At 41.6% G+C, this 16983-nt stretch overlaps 1 protein-coding gene across 1 annotated transcript in view; it reads right to left on the reverse strand.

The window, feature by feature from the left end:
* LOC307254532 (anoctamin-8-like) overlaps positions 1–16983 on the reverse strand; it is a 33124-nt gene that overhangs the window by 14458 nt on the left and 1683 nt on the right. The window contains exons 2-3 of the mRNA XM_080032953.1: positions 2870–2980; positions 1593–1725 (exon numbers count right to left, since the gene is read on the reverse strand). Coding sequence (XP_079889079.1) covers positions 1593–1725; positions 2870–2980 — 244 coding nt within the window. The remainder of the gene's footprint in view (positions 1–1592; positions 1726–2869; positions 2981–16983) is intronic.

Here is a 16983-nt window from a genome sequence, read left to right on the forward strand (position 1 = left end):
GGCACACTTTCAGAAAGCTTTCTCTCTCGCCATCCTCCTACCACAGCATCCTCCCTTCACCTTTTCTCTTTGCCTTCATGCGTCCCCTGTTCTCTTTTTCTCTCTTTCTCTTTCCCTCTTTGCATCAGCCTGTCTGTCTCACTCTCTTTGTGTCTTTGTTCCTTCTGGCCATCTGTCTATTCCAATCCATCCGTGGGTAGAAGGATTGGTCCAGACTTTCATTTGGGTTTCCCCCCCCCCCCCCCCGAGAGGCCCGTTGTTGAATGCACAGTCAGCAGAGAAGACTCAACCACTGTCAAGAGGTGAAACCCAGTATGGAACAGCGAGTGCCACTCTGATCACCTGGATTGGATTTCCATGTATTTATACACCAAAGTCAAGTGTTGATATTAAAATGACCCTGGGCTCATCCTCAGTTCCCCAAGGGGATTCATTCAAAACGAGTTACTGTGTCTGAGCAATGTAATTAGAGGCAAATACAATCCACACCATTTAAGCGGACTATGAACGTCCCCTCTGCAAAACTTTAAATAACCTGCAGCACAGCAGTGAGTAGCAGAGCAGCGGTGCTGATACACCAGGCATCCTGCCGTGATTCACTGTGTGTGTGTGTGTGTGTGTGTGTGTGTGTGTGTGTGTGTGTGTGTGAGCTAAGCTCCTATGCCTACTACAGCTGCAGCTAAATATAGTCAAGAAAAAAGGTACACAGAACTGTTGGAATTTTCTTTTTTAACATCCCGGTTCCAGTAGTGGTGTTTAAAAATAACTCAACCTCAAACTAGCAGAAGCAGTGATATGTACTGTATAATTCATGTGGCTGTTTGTTCATTCTCTGTCTTTGTTACTGCTGCAGCTTCCTTTCTGCATTCTGTCCAGGACGACAGGATGATTCATTAACCCAAGGTGATTATTAGAAACAGCATTGACAGCACCACCTCAGCTGTTAACGGCTCAAAAATCACATTGTGGGTTATTTATTTAATTTTTCAGTCGGTCAAATTGGCTGGGGACAGCACCAGTGAATATATCCTAACTGTCGGTACTGCGTGTTTGCTGAAGAGAAAAGTCTGGTGATACACAGCCTTGGCTACGTGAATGAGAAGGGAGTCGGACTGAGACTGCTGCAGAGGCAAGTCTGGGGGCGGCCCCTCTGAAGGACCTCAAAACTGGGGTGTATTTGCTTTGTTGGTAAGTTCAAATATCAACAAGCTTTCTCTTGAATCCCTGACTGCACCTTTGATGTTCAGCAAGGTTTTAAACGTTTAAAGCTAAACCTAACAGTGTAGAGTGACCAAAATAATTTTTAATTGTTTATAAATCTCAATCAAAGCGAATCAAATAGGATCATTAACTTTTTTGCCAAGAGTTAAAGTGCATTGATATACCACTGTCACATATATAGGGGGTAAGATTAGCTCAGCGTAAAGCATAGCACAAACTGGACTTTCATTAATTTCTGGCAGATTGTAGACAAAACAATTGAGTACATTAATTGAGAAATGTAATTTTGTTGCAGCCATACTGTCAAGATAAAGCCCATACAAAAGAATATAAATGAATGCATCATTGCTAACAAAAGACAGCGTCCTTACTTTTCATACGTAGCAGTGACGAAGAATGCGTAGACTCTTGTGTGCTTATGATGTCGTATTTGGATGATGAGCTCCGGGATTCCCAGCCGGATGTGGTTCAGTAGCCATAGCAACGTGTGGTCATCTGTAGCGTCTGCGGCAGGGAATGAAAAAATAAAAACAATTAAATAACATACCCACGCATCAATGTACACAGGAGCTGCAGAGTACTCCCACAGTCTTGTACTATTTATTCCTGAGCAGCAGCTGGAGGTGAAGTGTCGTACTAACAAACACTTGTCGTACTAACAAACACAGTGATTCATCTTCTCTGCTTTCTTCGCCAATTCACAAGATGAGTATCATCAACATAATTGCCAGGAGCCTCATCTTTATTATCAACAGGATATACTGTATTAATTTCTACTGTTGCAGTTAGTATACTATTCCATGCTGTTCAGTTGTAGGGTTAGGATTGTTTGCTCCTTAAAAGAGACATAATCATCTAAAATGAATAAGAAACATTAAAAGAATGAAATAGCATAGCCTTTCCACATTCGTGGAGGAAGAGATGGTAAATATACAGCTTTATATTTAGGAACACAAATTCGGGATTGAACTGTTAAATTTAACGAGATAACATCTTACATTTTTGTAGGGCATCAGTCACTGAATAGTTGTCTCATATGGAACATTTGTGTTTAATTGGAGCAAGCAAATGTGTCTGTGTGTACTTCTATATGTGTGAGGGCCAATGTTTAGACCTTAAGAGTGAGGACACCTCCTCAAAGGGTCATGTGAGAGTTTAAACATGGTGTAGTGTTTAAGCGGAGAAGAAACAATTAGCTGATTAGACAAAACATGATTTGGCAAGTATTTTTCATTGTTGATAAATGATTTAAGTCACTTATCAAGAAAGAATGGCAAACAATTCCTGGTTCTGGCCTCTCAAATGTGAGGATTTTTTTTTTGCCTTTTTCTTGTCACCTAGGCTAGTGAAATGAATATATTTATAGGTTTTGAGCTATCATTTTGTTTTGCATATTGCATTGGTCGCTGGTAAACTGTGTTTGACATCGTTTCTGGGCAATTAAAAAAAAAATGCGTAGTTTAATACATTCTCCAAATTACAATAATAGTGGCACCTAGGTTTAAGGGGAAGGATTGACCGTTGGCTTACTGTTATAGTGACGGGTAAAGGTTGAGAGTGAAGGATAAAGGTTAAAACTGACATCATGTCAATTTGAGTCCTCACAAGTCTAGAAATATAAACACATGAGCGTGTGTGAGTGTCTGACCTGCAAATGTCATGAGGACATCACAGTTCTCTGTGGGCACCGTCTTCATCCAAGACTTATGAGACATGATGTGTCTCCCAGCCTGCAGCAGCCGCTTTCCGAATAACTTATCTGATAGGAAGAGAGAGAGAGAGAGAGAGATAGGCAGAAAGAAAGAGAGAGAGATGGGGAGAGAAGGAGAGGGAGAGAGTCACCTTTTCAAAGTGAAACAGTGTAAGGAGTAATGTCATTTCTAACATTTCGGCACCCCCTCTCCACCCACTTACCCCCACTGCCCCATCACACACACAGAGATGGACACAAACAAAATCATCCTTCTACCCTGGACGGATTTAAATGTCATGCCGCTTTGCCTCACACCATGATATTGACAAAGCTTATCCTGCCCTGCTTAGACCAGAGGCCACACATTGTCCACACTCGTTCAATTTGAGCATAAACACACACAGGTCAGCTCAACACATGTAAGTGCAGTGTTGTGAAACATTTCAGCAACACTCGCTTACGTGTGAATTAAAGGAACAGTCCTCAAGGTCTTCATGGCATGATGGGTCTTAATTTTGACTTTGTTGACTAAACAGCCAGTCTAGTGAATTCACCCCCTGTGTAGAATGACCTTGTACGTCTATTGCTGAGGTCATCAACAGCACACCAAAAATAGCTTTACTGTAGTCCCACAGTAATGACACAGTCGCCCTTAATGCAGCGGTCTAAAGGAAAGTAATGCACAGCATATATTTCTTCTAGGGTAGATCCTGTTACATCATGGCAAAGTTGCATTTTCAAAACAACTGCAGTTGTTTTCGTCCAGGCTCAAATGAACCTCACCCTTCTTGACACCTCATTCATCCATCACTGATCCCTTTATATTCTCATATTCCAAATGGTCTGTCCGTCTGTCTGTATATCAGCAAGAGCAGCAGTGCCAATAGTTTAAACAGGAGTAAGTGATTCTGTAACCAGTGAAACCCCACACCGTGCTCAGCTGTCGAGGGACGGTTTGTGAAAAAACATTTTCCGGGCCGGGAATAATAATGACAGCAGCCCAGAGAGAATGCTAGTCCCACAAGCAACAGCCATGTGATCACTGAGGCATGGAGCGTCACAGGAGCCAGAAAGTGGGGCACCTTCCAGGGATCACTCACACACACACACACACACACGCGCGCGCACGCGCACGTTAAGTATTACAACATTCATCCAGGAGTAAGTTTTTTTTTTGTTACTTTTTATGAATCAAAAGCATTAGCAAAAGTTGAATCTCTTTGAATGAAAGCAAACCAGACAAAAACATTAAAGCTAGTCGCATATCCTCTCAAACATGGATTTCATTTTTCATCCTCATACCTGGTTTAGGTGTTTTGTTAACATGGTAAAAAAATGTGAAGGCACAGACAGTCCCACACACAAAAGGTCAAGGCAAAGGCAAAATTCAAATAGAACCATGATATCACCACTAGGACTGATGCCATGAATGACATCTTGACATGCTCTGTTGGCCCAATTAACACCTGTCACATAAAAACATCACTGCTGCTGCTTCTCAAATTTAAATTTGCTCAGCCTGTTGGTCTGGACACAATCCATTGAAGCTCATTAACTATGTCGGAAAATTTGGAGTTGCCAATCAAATCCTTTTATCTGATATGGGCGGACGTAAACGGATGACGACAGCATGCGCTGGTGAAGCCGTGATGGTAAACAACAAAGATGGCTGCGCATACGTTGTTTGAGTTTGAAGCGGCTTTGGGCTCAACACTTAATGATTTGGAAGACAGCACTCAAATCTTTCATTAGCAGGAAAGAAGAATTTTCTGTAAACGAACATGGCTTAATACGTCAACTCATGTTGCTCTGTGTCTGCTGGATGTGTGAAATAGGCAACCGCTTGCAAACAAATTCACCGAAAAAAATCAAACCTAAATGACAATATTAGCATTTTCTTTTACTCAGCCTTATTAAGTAACCTTATACGACTTCAGGCATCATTACTATCAAAAGGATCCCCCTTCAGTACTTACAAAGAGGTTGTGACAACTTAATCTGGTTCCACACTGCTCTTCCCTTCTGGAGAACATTTTCAAGCATCGCAAAAAGTTCAAGAGGAAACCGAGCAAGATATTTTTGACTTTTTAATCTTGAGTTCTGCTCTTATCTGCCTGGTCGCTCCACTGTGCTTCTGATCAAATGCTGCAGGCAGTGCTGCGACATGACAGCAATTCTAATGAGTCCTGCATTCATCGCTGAGGGCAACACACACACACACACACACACACACACACACACACTGGTAGCAGCTTGGTTTCAACACTTCCACAATGCTTCAATTTATGGGCCCCAATACTGAGCACGTATTCAGATTGTTTTGCATGCATCTGCTACTTGGTTGCACATGATAAATGATTCCTACATCTAGGACTATTAAAGCTTCACTTCACAGATCAGGCTAGTCGGATGGGTTTGTGTCTGCAGCTACACAAACAAACAAACCACTTTTTCAGCTTCCACGTTACAGGTTGTTGACCAGAGAGTACTACAAAACAGCGCACTAAGACAACACGTCCAGCTGAGCAGAGGACTAGGCTGTTAAGCAGCAGGTCCACCGGTGACATGCGGGACAGGGGAATTTACATTTGAAAACTGTCTAAATTCAAACTGTTTTCTTTGGCCGTAGAAACCAATGGTAAACACAGAACTGACATAGCAAACAGTTAGCCCCTTACACACCCAGCAACATTGGCAATAATTATGGGTTTAATTGTGGCAACCTGATAACAGTAACATTTGTATGACATTCACTCTTCTTTTAGCTCTTTCTTTTGTCACCACCAACTCCTGTGAGAAATGATTGGCTGTTTAGCTGCTAAATCCTGCTATTTCACCAGCTATCCCCTAAATTGATCTACAGTATTTGCAGTTTGGCCAGGGACAGACAGGCTGTTGACGGAGGTTGTATGCCGAAAATAGAGGCCTATAATGTGTAAAAAAGTTCCCTTGTTTGTTTAACAAAGTATCCAATCAGACAACCACATGTTTACAGAGTCACCACCCTTAGTCTATAATCATTGCAGGTGAAGAAAACCTGTCTTAGTCATTGTGCACACAACAACAAAATGGTGAACTAGAGAAAAGGACCCTATCTTGAAAACAAAAGGATTACAAGGGTAGAACAGCAAATGTGGAACCAATAATGTACCTCAACTTGGGTTCACATCGGGTAAAAACATATCTAAATACTAGTGTGGCAGTGGGACCTTAACGACTACATACAGTTGGCATCATGTAGAACACAAATTGTCCCCCTGACTGTCTGAGGCCTGCAGTACAGTTATACCCATCTCATACTATCTATGAGTTATACCAAACTGATATGATTTGTGCTTTCAAATGCAACCTCTAAAAAAAGGTGCCTTTGCATAATTTGCCTGGCAAATATTTGCATATAGGAGGCCAGAGACTACAGCTGAATTCATATGTTCTCAGCAGCATCTCTTACTGTATGTGGCAGCCAGTCTACTAGAAAGACAGAGACAGCCACAAACGCAGGGACCTAATGTAATACAGTTAGATAGACTGACAAAGTCCCCACAGAACGGTGGGAGGATTGCTAAAAAAAAGACAGGCATAAAACATTCCCATTGACACATCTAGTGAGTGAGTGTGAAAATGAAACAAATGATTATATTAGGACGATAACATCAGCAGGTGGGACGGAGAGCCTCATCAGGTTCAAAGTCTCATCAATTTCCTTTATTAGAATCAGCTCCTTCCCTGACTGTAGAGAAAACGTCCACACCCAGTTACACTGAACCATGCATTTGCAAACCGTTTCCCAAATCCCAAAACACACACACACACACACAACACGCAGAGATGCAGATACAGGCACACAATCAAAAACACACACATACACACTAACGCACACACAGACATGAACACTCACAAAAACACCACATCTCTGCATTTTGTACGTAGAGGTGCAACAACAACTGAGTCATTACATCTGCAGCTGAGATAAATACCAAATCAGACGGGTCCACTTGTGAAGATTATGAGGATCAAGCTGTTGGATTCTGCAGCTGCATGTCTTGAAGGGGGAATAAATAGTCTCCCTCCCTCCTGCTTCCGCCAACGTCCCAACACCGACTTGCTTTATTGTTTGTTGCAACGGCCCCCTCACCACACCCTACCCAATGCAAGGTACACGGTCTGCGTGCTTCTTTGGCACCAGAATGGACAAACAACACCAGTTCCACATTGCATCCTTCTTTTCCACTGGCAGCTGCACACTGCTGTATGTATTTTATATGATGTGAAAGCATCTTGTCTTCCCAGTGCAGCAGAGCTCTCCTTCTGTCCCTATTTTTTTTAATCTATTTCACCTCAGTCTGCTCCTCTCTTTCACACCATGGACCCACTCAGTCTCTCTCTCTCCTTAATATCTTTTTTGGTGCTACCATCTCTGCCTCTTTCTCTCATCTAAATCCTCTCTCTCAGCAGCCGTGGGCAGATTCTCTTATTACTTCCTTCTCGCCATGCTTTCTATTTATCTCTCTCTCTCTCATCTTCCCATGAAATCCCTCTAACTCAAACTGTCTGAAGAGGTATTTGTCATCATTGTGTACGTGGAGCTCAAACTAGTGAGAGGGGAAATGCTTGATAGTGACACAAATGAACCTGGGCCAAATAGTGCCAAGCATTTATTTACAATAGTGATTTTGCAACAAAAAAAAGCATTTAGCAGCAGTAGCATTACCCAAATCCTTCATTGTCCATCACTCACTAAATAGAAATAAATTGAAAGAACTGATATTATAACTCCAACTGTTTTTACAAGTCTGAGGGTCGACTTGTGTCCACTCAAACAGTTTAAACGTTATGGAGTGAACGTAGCATAAACCAAATATACAGCCATGCCCGCCGTCAAGGGGGGATTTCTTTGGTCATTAATTAAAGTCTTGGAGAAATTCAAAGTTCAATCTGAATATGGTGTTATATTCAAAGTCAAGGGGATAGAAGGAGAACATGAATGTCTGGACCAAATATCACAGTAATCCATTCAATAGCTGTTGAGATATTTCATTAAAAACCAGAAATGTCAACCACAATGCTACACCTACAGTGCCTTGCAAAAGTATTCATACCCCTTGAAATTTTCGACATTTAGTCACGTTATAACCACACGGGAACATTTATTTTATTGGGATTTTATGTGATAGACCAACACACAGTGGCGCATAATTGTGAAGTGGAATGAAAATGAAACGTGGTTTTAATTTCTTTTTATAAATAAAAAACTGAAAAGTATGGCGTGCAAAAGTATTCAGCCCCCTGAGTCAATGCTTTGTAGAACCACCTATCGCTGCAATTACAGCTCCAAGTCTATTTGGGTTTGTCTCTACCAGCTTTGCCCATCTACAGACTGACATTTTTGCCCATTCTTCTTTAAAAAATAGCTTGAGCTTCAGATTTAGCATCAGATTGGATGGAGAGCGTCTATGAACAGCAATTTTCAAGTCTTTCCAGAGATTCTCAATTGTATTGAGGTCTGGACTTTGACTGGACCATTCTAACACATGACTATGCTTTGATTTAAACCATTCCATAGTAGATCTGGCTGTATTTTTAGGCTAGTTGTCCCTCTGGAAGGTGAACCTCCACCCCAGTCTCAAGTCTTTTGCAGACTCTATCAGGTTTTCCATCCTGTATTTGGCTCCATCCATCTTCCCATCAACTTCACAATGATGCATCACTTTGTGTTGGTCTATCACATGATGATTCGGAGTGAGAAGAAGCTGTATATTTATTAGGTAGTTGAGATTAGGTCAATCTTTCTTTAGGAGGGAAATGGGAGATTTCTGTTCCACCTTTGTGGGAAACTGTGGATGTCAGAACTCTGGTTTCCTCATTAAAAAGGTGCAGGTAGGACAGAAGGGACTAGTCCTTGGCTTAAATAACAAAGTATACTGTATGTGACACTGGAGACGCCCGTGGCTGCGGGCCAAGAGACGGGACGAGGCAAGACAATGTAGGAAGAAAAGAGCCACAGACCTCACAGCAGAATAGTTGAAGTATCCCTTTACCTCGTCCCCATCTTAGTTCTCACCTTTACATCACCTTTGTCTCTGCCTGTCAATTGGTCTCACTTGGTCCTTTCTTTCGCACTATCTCTTTCTACATTACTACCCAATAGGCTGATCAGTGGTTTATTCTAGGTCTAGCTGGGTCATTTGGGCGATCTACCTCTGTGAAGAAGCAAAAAAAAAAATCAGCAATTGAGCTGCAATGTGTTCTAAAGCCGAGGTCTAATGAGGAAAACAAGCCAGTCTACTACATAGTCAGGTAACAATCATGAACCAAAGCCAGTGCTTATGCCCGGTCAATGCAGACTACTCCTTCAGACAGCAACAGGCTTGTTATCTAACTGGCTGAATTGAGCATTGTCAAGAGGAGGATTACGAATTATGAATAAGCAAGTGGTAATGGATGAAGAATATAGTGGAGTGAATAGCGGCCTTTGTGGAGCAAACAGACCTCCTTGTTGAGTAGTGGGAAAAGGGGAGGAAGGGCTTTCTGATGAACACAGAACAAAAAGGGACACGGATTACACACAGCAACAATGCAAACACACCAAAGTGGTCGATGTATGTGTTGTATGGAGCACCTCAACAGTCACATCAGTAGCATGTGTTAGTAGATACCTCTTTTATATACAGTCTATGGTAGAACAGCAGAGTGATAAAAACCTTTGATACCACTTTCATATATGTCGGTTCCACATAAAGCTGTGGACTGCAGAAAGTTACCTCAGCTTAGCACAGAGACTGGAAACAGGGTATAACTAGTTTTTCCCTGTATTTCCCTTGTTCTATTATTTCTTTGTTGGTAGGATAACACAAAGGACATAATTAATAAGTTATCTGTACAGGTGCTGGTAGGCAGTTTTTGTTATTGTATGACAGAGCCATGCTAGGCGTTATATCCATTTACAGTCTTTGTGGTAAGCTAAGCTAAGCAACGTTTGGCAGTACGCTAGTTTTATTCGGCACAATTTAGATTTTCTTATTAAGGTTTTGTCCAGAGAGCAAATACACAACATATCTCTCAAAATATGAAAGTTTTACTAACAGTTAAAGGTGGTAGGGCGTTTTCTTATTCAGAGCACAGAGGGCATAAATACAAGTGAATATGTAATACTGTAGCAGTGAGTCAGTATTCGTGTGATGGCTGTAGACTAACCAATCCGTAACATAGTATAATATTCTATTCCAGGACAGGAAATATGTAGGGAGGGAGACTCAAAGTCAGATCAATACGAGGGGGAACCAGTGATTATTGCACATTACTACACCATGCCTCCCATTTCGTCTTCCACTCAATGACAAGCAGAGGAAGACATCTTTAATGGCTTAGCGGCTTTGTTTTCTGGTGCCTTAAAAAAAAAGAGAGAGCTTCAGGAAAGTCTATGCAACATTTCATCCTGATTTATTTGGCTCTGGAGTTTCTACAGAGGAATGTTAGGAAGGTCAGACACACACATTAAACTAAATGGAAATGGAAAATGTACAATGGTGTATTATAGAATGATAAAATGGAGCAACTCATTTTACAGTTCTTCAAAGTTTCTTAACAAAAGAGACGAATAAATGACTCTTCTCTTTGTGAATGGAGACTCAAAGAACCTCACACACACACACACACACACACACACACACACACACAACAGGCTGCTGTGCCTCAATAAACAGGGCGAGTGTAAAACTGGGCATAATTCACTCTCAAATGCTAACACCGCTGTGACAGCAGTGGCAACACGCTTGTTTTTTCCTTGACAGATCATTTATTCAGGAATCATCAGAAACACCGCACAATCGCAGTCTTCTCCTATCACTTTGCTAAGGGAAACGGCCATGAGTAAAAGCTGAAGTAAGCATAACACAGAGCACCAGAATCAGGATGATCTGTCCGTATAACTCAGAAAGACATCAGCCAACAAAACAGGCATGTTTGCTTCAGAGAAAAAGAGGGGGGGTAAAGGCCGAGGGAGTGTATGAGAAGGAACTTCAATTAATGCCTGCACTTTACTGTTGTAGGCTTTCATCCGTCAAGACTGACAATGTTGACTCACGCAAATACATCGAGGTGGAACAGAATGTCCCCCCTTAGTTTCGGAAAGACTTCCATAAAATTCAGGTTCATGTTAAAGACCGGGACTGAAAATGACAGGGCTTTGCAGACAAAGAACAAAAGGATAGAAACCCAAAACTAAACAAAAAGGAGTAGACGAGCCAGTGCAAACTCTTGCTGAGCAACGGAAAGCTTTGTTCAACCGACTGAGCTTTTTATTAAATCCTAGATCGCATAGCTCCCAAAGACAACACAGATGCCAGGCTGAATTATGGAAAAGTTTGTAAATGACTATGACTTCAAGACTATTTCCATTTGATGCCATTGTGCAGCAATTACAACATGGACTCATGGGCTGGAATGTTTTGAGGAAAACTAAAGTGTAAAAGACTAATTGAATAATTCTGCCAATTACAATAAGTACATTTTTATAAAAATTGTTATAATCAATAACTTTCATAATAACAATGCATGGCTCCTTGACTGGAATTTCAGAAAGTCGAGCAAGGGCTTGTAAAGACAATGCAGTGCCTTGGTGACATGTTTTACTTTTGGGAAAGCAAAGAAATGAACATCGAAAAAGAGGTGAATCTCTTTAATCTACCTACTTTATCAATAAGGATAAAGAGAGGCCAGAAAAAAAAATGGAAAATGTGTTTCATCGGGAGATTTATTGAGGTGATATCTCGGGGTAGGGCCCTCTGATTAACTCTAATCTGTCATCAACAGCTGTGGGCTTTATGCTAATGTAGGAGCCACAAGTGTTGTTTTCCCCATTATAGAGCTGCGTGCGAGTTATTTTCTGCAAATAATTCGGTCGGAGATGCAGGGTAGATGTTGATGAGCACTGATTCTCTTCCTCGTGTGCACTTAACAAGCTCCCTTCCTGATCAACACCAAAGGTTAAGATAAAAAAAAAATGTTAAACAGAAATAGCCATGCAGAAAAAAAGGTAAGCATTAACAAGAGAGACAAGAGAAGCAGAAGAGTGACTCTTGAGTTATGAAGCCATCCGAGGAGGAGGCCCAAGTGTACTGCAGCATTTGTGAGTGTGCATATTAGGACTGTGACAAGAATTGCAATACCCTCCTTGATTGCTATATTTGGGACCCCATCTGAGCGGCTCAATGTTGGCTCTTTGCAGTCGGAGGTGGTGGCCTTCACTTCCCTTCTGGTACGATAATTGTACATAGAGCGGATCCATGTTGGTTGTTTGTTTTGTTTTGTCTCTGTTTCTGTGTTTGTGTTCTATAAAGAGTAAAATTCCACAAATAAAGTAATAAAGTAGTATGTAACAATTATTAATTAAAATTGGTCGATTTAAATATAAAAAAAATAATAAAATTAAAATAATCACAATAACGCCAAAGCACGTTTATATTACATGACTCCGGTGTGGTGTTTATAATCACGATCATCGTTGTTTTTGTTTCTTTGCTAATGAATGATAATAGAGCTGCAACGATTAATCAACGAATCGATTATTAATCGATTATTAAAATAATCGCCAACTATTTTGATAATCGATTAATCGTTTCGAGTAATAAAAAAAAAATCTCAATTCTCTGATTTCAGCTTCTCAAATGTGAATATTTTCTGGTTTCTTTTATCCTATTATGACAGTAAATTGAAATATCAGTGTGTTTTGGACATAAAAATACATTTGAGGAAGTCAACATGGGCTTTGGAAAATTGATCAACATTTTTCACCATTTTCTGACATTTTACGGGCCAAAACACGAATCGATTAATCGAAAAAATAATAGACAGATTAATCGATTATCAAAATAATTGTTAGTTGCAGCCCTAAATGATACATTTTGTAAATGGTTTGTATGAAATGCACACATTTAAAAATAGTATCTGTCATCTACTGCCTTCCGTTCATGGCTTTCATTAGCCTATATTTTAAGTATTTGTAAGGCTAATTCACTCTCTGTTTCAACTGCGCCCTATCATGCAAGTTGAAACATTACAAATGATGGACTGAATTACAATTTTTTTTGTAATAATAATTGGCCTATTCCTAGGCTTCATACTTGTAATATTTAAAGATGATAAAGCAAGCAGTTTTGAGTCATGTTAATGAACATAATGAAAATGTCAAAGATAACCACATTACCGCGATGATATGTTGAGTGATAACAGCAGGAAGAAAAAGTCTATCCCGTCAGAGCGCTTGTGCATATACTTCAAACGGAGTTAAACCTTAGTAGAAACTAAAGCATCACAATCTGTCATTCTTGCTTTAAAAAGTCCCCTTGCTACACATTGACTGGCTCCGTGCTAACACTGGCATGGATTATATGTCTAGTTATTTGCTGGAGGAGCCCTTCTCCCCAGTGTGCTGTGTGTTACACTTTCATAGTCCTTCTCTGAAGGCTGCAGAGTGGCTAATGTGGAGCAATTCGCCACAACGGGGGCTAAAAGCAGCATTCTTCACCTTGGTCATTGTAGTTCTCCTTGCTTTGCTTAGCAACAACCAAAAAAAAGGGACGAAAGACGATAAAGGACAAGGTGACCGAATACACATGAATCCTACTTTTCCCTTTCACAAAGTCTAATATCAGTTACACGCAGGCTAGTTATATTGACTCCGATTTGATCCAACAGAATAAACTCAGCGATAAGGTCTCTGCTATATATCCCCTCTTCCACACAGAGAGGCAGAGAGACAGGCAACACCAGCGGCGCTCTCTCCGGGCTTGGAAGGCATTAAGCTCTAGAGTGTGCATTATCGTTTCCTGCTCACATGTTTGATAATCTTCGCGGCTAGAAAAATCGGTAAAAAAAGGGTAAATTTCCAGAAAGCACGAACAAGGATTTAGAAGCCAGTTGGCTAGCGGCAAAGAGGCATTTATGGTTGATGTGATTAAGCCATAAAAAATTGGAGAATCTAGGGCAAGTTAATCACCATGGGCAAGACAGATGGTTTTTATCACCACTCTGTGAAAGTGTTTGTAACATCCTGAAACATCCTGTGTCTAATTAATCTTGATATCACAGGTGGAACATGTATGGGATTGTTTTTACATTTAGACAAACCAAACCACCTGGAATCAGGTGACGAAAAAGGCACACCCGAGCTGTTGGTCAGAGGGTGCTGCGACACTGATCCGTCCCTTAACGGATGTGAAATCGACAAAAACGTTTAACGTGGAACAGTAAACATTTCCTTGAATCTACAGTTAAAAACACATGATGGCAACTCTGAAACAACACCTCCGAAAAAACTTTTTTCTCAAAACATGTCCTGTTGCTACAAATGGGCTCATTACTAACACATCAGCAACATAAGGTGACAAATCTTGCAGCAGACAGATTAGTTTGAGCCTGAGGCATTTAGTCCAAAAAAATACAATTAGTCGAGTACCAGTCATATCAACTAACACCAGTGTGAAATCAATTGCAGCACTATAACTGCAGTGTTTACCATCATCATCACCTCAGCATCTACTTCACTGTAATGATCTCAATTTATGGGCAAGCTGCCCATATTAATATGGCGTGTTATCATAGTAAAGAGCTGGCCACTTAATTGTTATAGTTAGTCTGATGATCTGCGTTACTATACATTGAAATGTCATCCCCTATGAAGAGCTGGCCCACCAGGGTAATCAATCATGTGCCTGTGTGTGTGCGTGTGTGTGCGTGCGTGCGTGCGTTTGTGTGACTGATCAGGTGAGGTTAATAAAGCCCTGACATTACTGGTGGCAAGCAAGGTCACGCCACATAGAGGCGATATTTCTTCACACTAGGCAAGTTTGCCTGTTCCGTGCTGCAGGAAGATCCCCCCTCCCCTCCCCCACTCCCCCACTCCACCTGGTCCGTGGTCACACTGCTCCCAAAGGCCGCGCCATCATACATACGCCATCACGTCGTAATACGATACATATGTCATCACCAAGCGTACTCGCTGCTGGAATTAGTAGAACAACAATGGAGAACACAGTAGTCGCGGATTGCCCCAAACACCTCCGAATTTTTGTGGGTCTTCGCTGCGACCATGGCTGCGACTGAATACTGTCGCCGGTCCAAATTTCTAGCAAACTCTCCACTTCGCGATCGCACCGGAACCCACTCGTGAACCTCTTGCCGCCATTGTTTACAATTATTGTGGGGAAGAAGGGTCGCGAATGGACTACGTCAGCCAGCTCAGGTTGCGTATCCGTGCGTGTGCGCGTGTCATCTCATTGGCATGCGACGGCACACCTCTCCCAAGTGTGCCGTGGCCAAGGGGCTGTTCCGTGCTGGAATACGGATGGCGTGGTCACACTAGCCAAACGTTCTAGACTTTAGTATGCAAATGAGCTCGGGCACGGGGCCGCGGCCCTAGTGTGAGTGGCCCCTAATGCAGCTAATGTGCAGCCCAGCACTTAGTCTACTCTATAGTGACTGACGGAAGAAGGAGAGTGGGAAATATACTGTATGTCTGAGGAGCAAGCTGTGTACAACAGTGAGACAGGCAAAGAGATGCAGAGAGAGGCTTTAAGTTCGGGAGTCATTAGGCACAACACTGCCGTCATTATATCATACCAGCATTACGTTCATCAGCCCCCCTTCATTTATGAAGCTGTTGGAGGCCATAAAAACCAATCGCTCATTCTGTGTGCAGCAGTGAAAAACAGTTCTTATTCTGGGTTCAGTTCAGTATGAGGCTTTTTCCTCTCAAGGCTGCCCCGACTTACACTGCTGTATTTAAAGCAACCTGTGTGACACTGAACCTGACTGAATCTGTCTGAAGAAAGGCTGAGGCATTCTTCTCACTTAAAAGGCAGTGACAGAGCAAGAGAACAGAGCCCCAGCCAAGAGTCTATAGAAAAGCACACAGCACTGCTTTATACTTTTCTTTTTCCTCATGCATTTTGCAGATCGTAAAGTGCAGGCAATGGCATTAATGCCAAGCATCAAGGGTAGAGTTAAATACGTTGACATAGCTGGATATTGACTTTTCAGATCTCACAAGAAAGAACCTTCACCATCAGATCAGAACACAGGTGAGAAAAGGGTTCCAAACCATTTTTAGATTAACATTGAAACCTAAATGATATAGTGTGGAAGTTAAAAAACAAAGAGAAAATAAATCAAATTGATACGTGCCGCAGAATTTCCTGTATAGTGCAAAACAAATTGTATTCCTTTACATTTTGAAATGGGAAATCAGGAGCTAGTGGCAGAGCTGTTTGCATGCATGAGGATGCAGCACATTAGTTACTGAAGTATTTTTGACACTGTCCTGATGAGAGAAACTATTCAGTTGACATCTCCACACAATCTCATTAAGCCCAAAGCTTCAGTGGCCTTCGCGCAACCAAAGTCACTCACTGTGGATTAAACCTGAAGATAAAAAATAGATCAAAAGTATATAAAAAAAAAGTTGGAAGAACAACAGATCCAGTTCACATCGCGAGGATTATAAAGAGACACAAAGTCTCATCTTTCTCCAAGTGAGAAAGAATCCAAACAAATGTCCTACATCCTAAACCACTGCGCTGGATGATTGGGCAACCGTAAATTACATGACCTGATTTCCATAACAGAGAATCTTATCAACACTGGCCTCAAAGGGAACCCAAACTAATTGGTGGCACTTTTATGTGGCTTTGTCTAATGACGGGCGCTTAATTAATCTTCGTAACGCGGGCTTGTGGCTGTCAGGAGCTACAAAAGGAAGATGGCTGAGAGGATCAAAGTCATTCCAGTATGCAGTGGAGGGATTAGGAAAATGTGGTGGAGGCATGGAAACAAACGAGCATCCAACCCCTCCAAAGAGGAAAATCCTTCCAGCCTAAAAGAAATCAACCGGAGAAATCACCCTGACTGGGCCACACTGGGCTAACTGACTGACACCGACACGTGTGAGGGTGGTTATATGATATCATGGTAATCCCACTGAAGTCTCCCGGACCAAATCCCTCACAGTCATGATCCATGCGGGGAAATGTACGGGCAAGTGAGGACAGGAGGTTTCAAGAGGGCAAGAGACA

This window comes from Ammodytes marinus (genome assembly GCF_949987685.1).
Source record: "Ammodytes marinus genome assembly, chromosome: 8".
In the NCBI taxonomy this organism is placed as follows: Eukaryota; Metazoa; Chordata; class Actinopteri; order Uranoscopiformes; family Ammodytidae; genus Ammodytes; species Ammodytes marinus.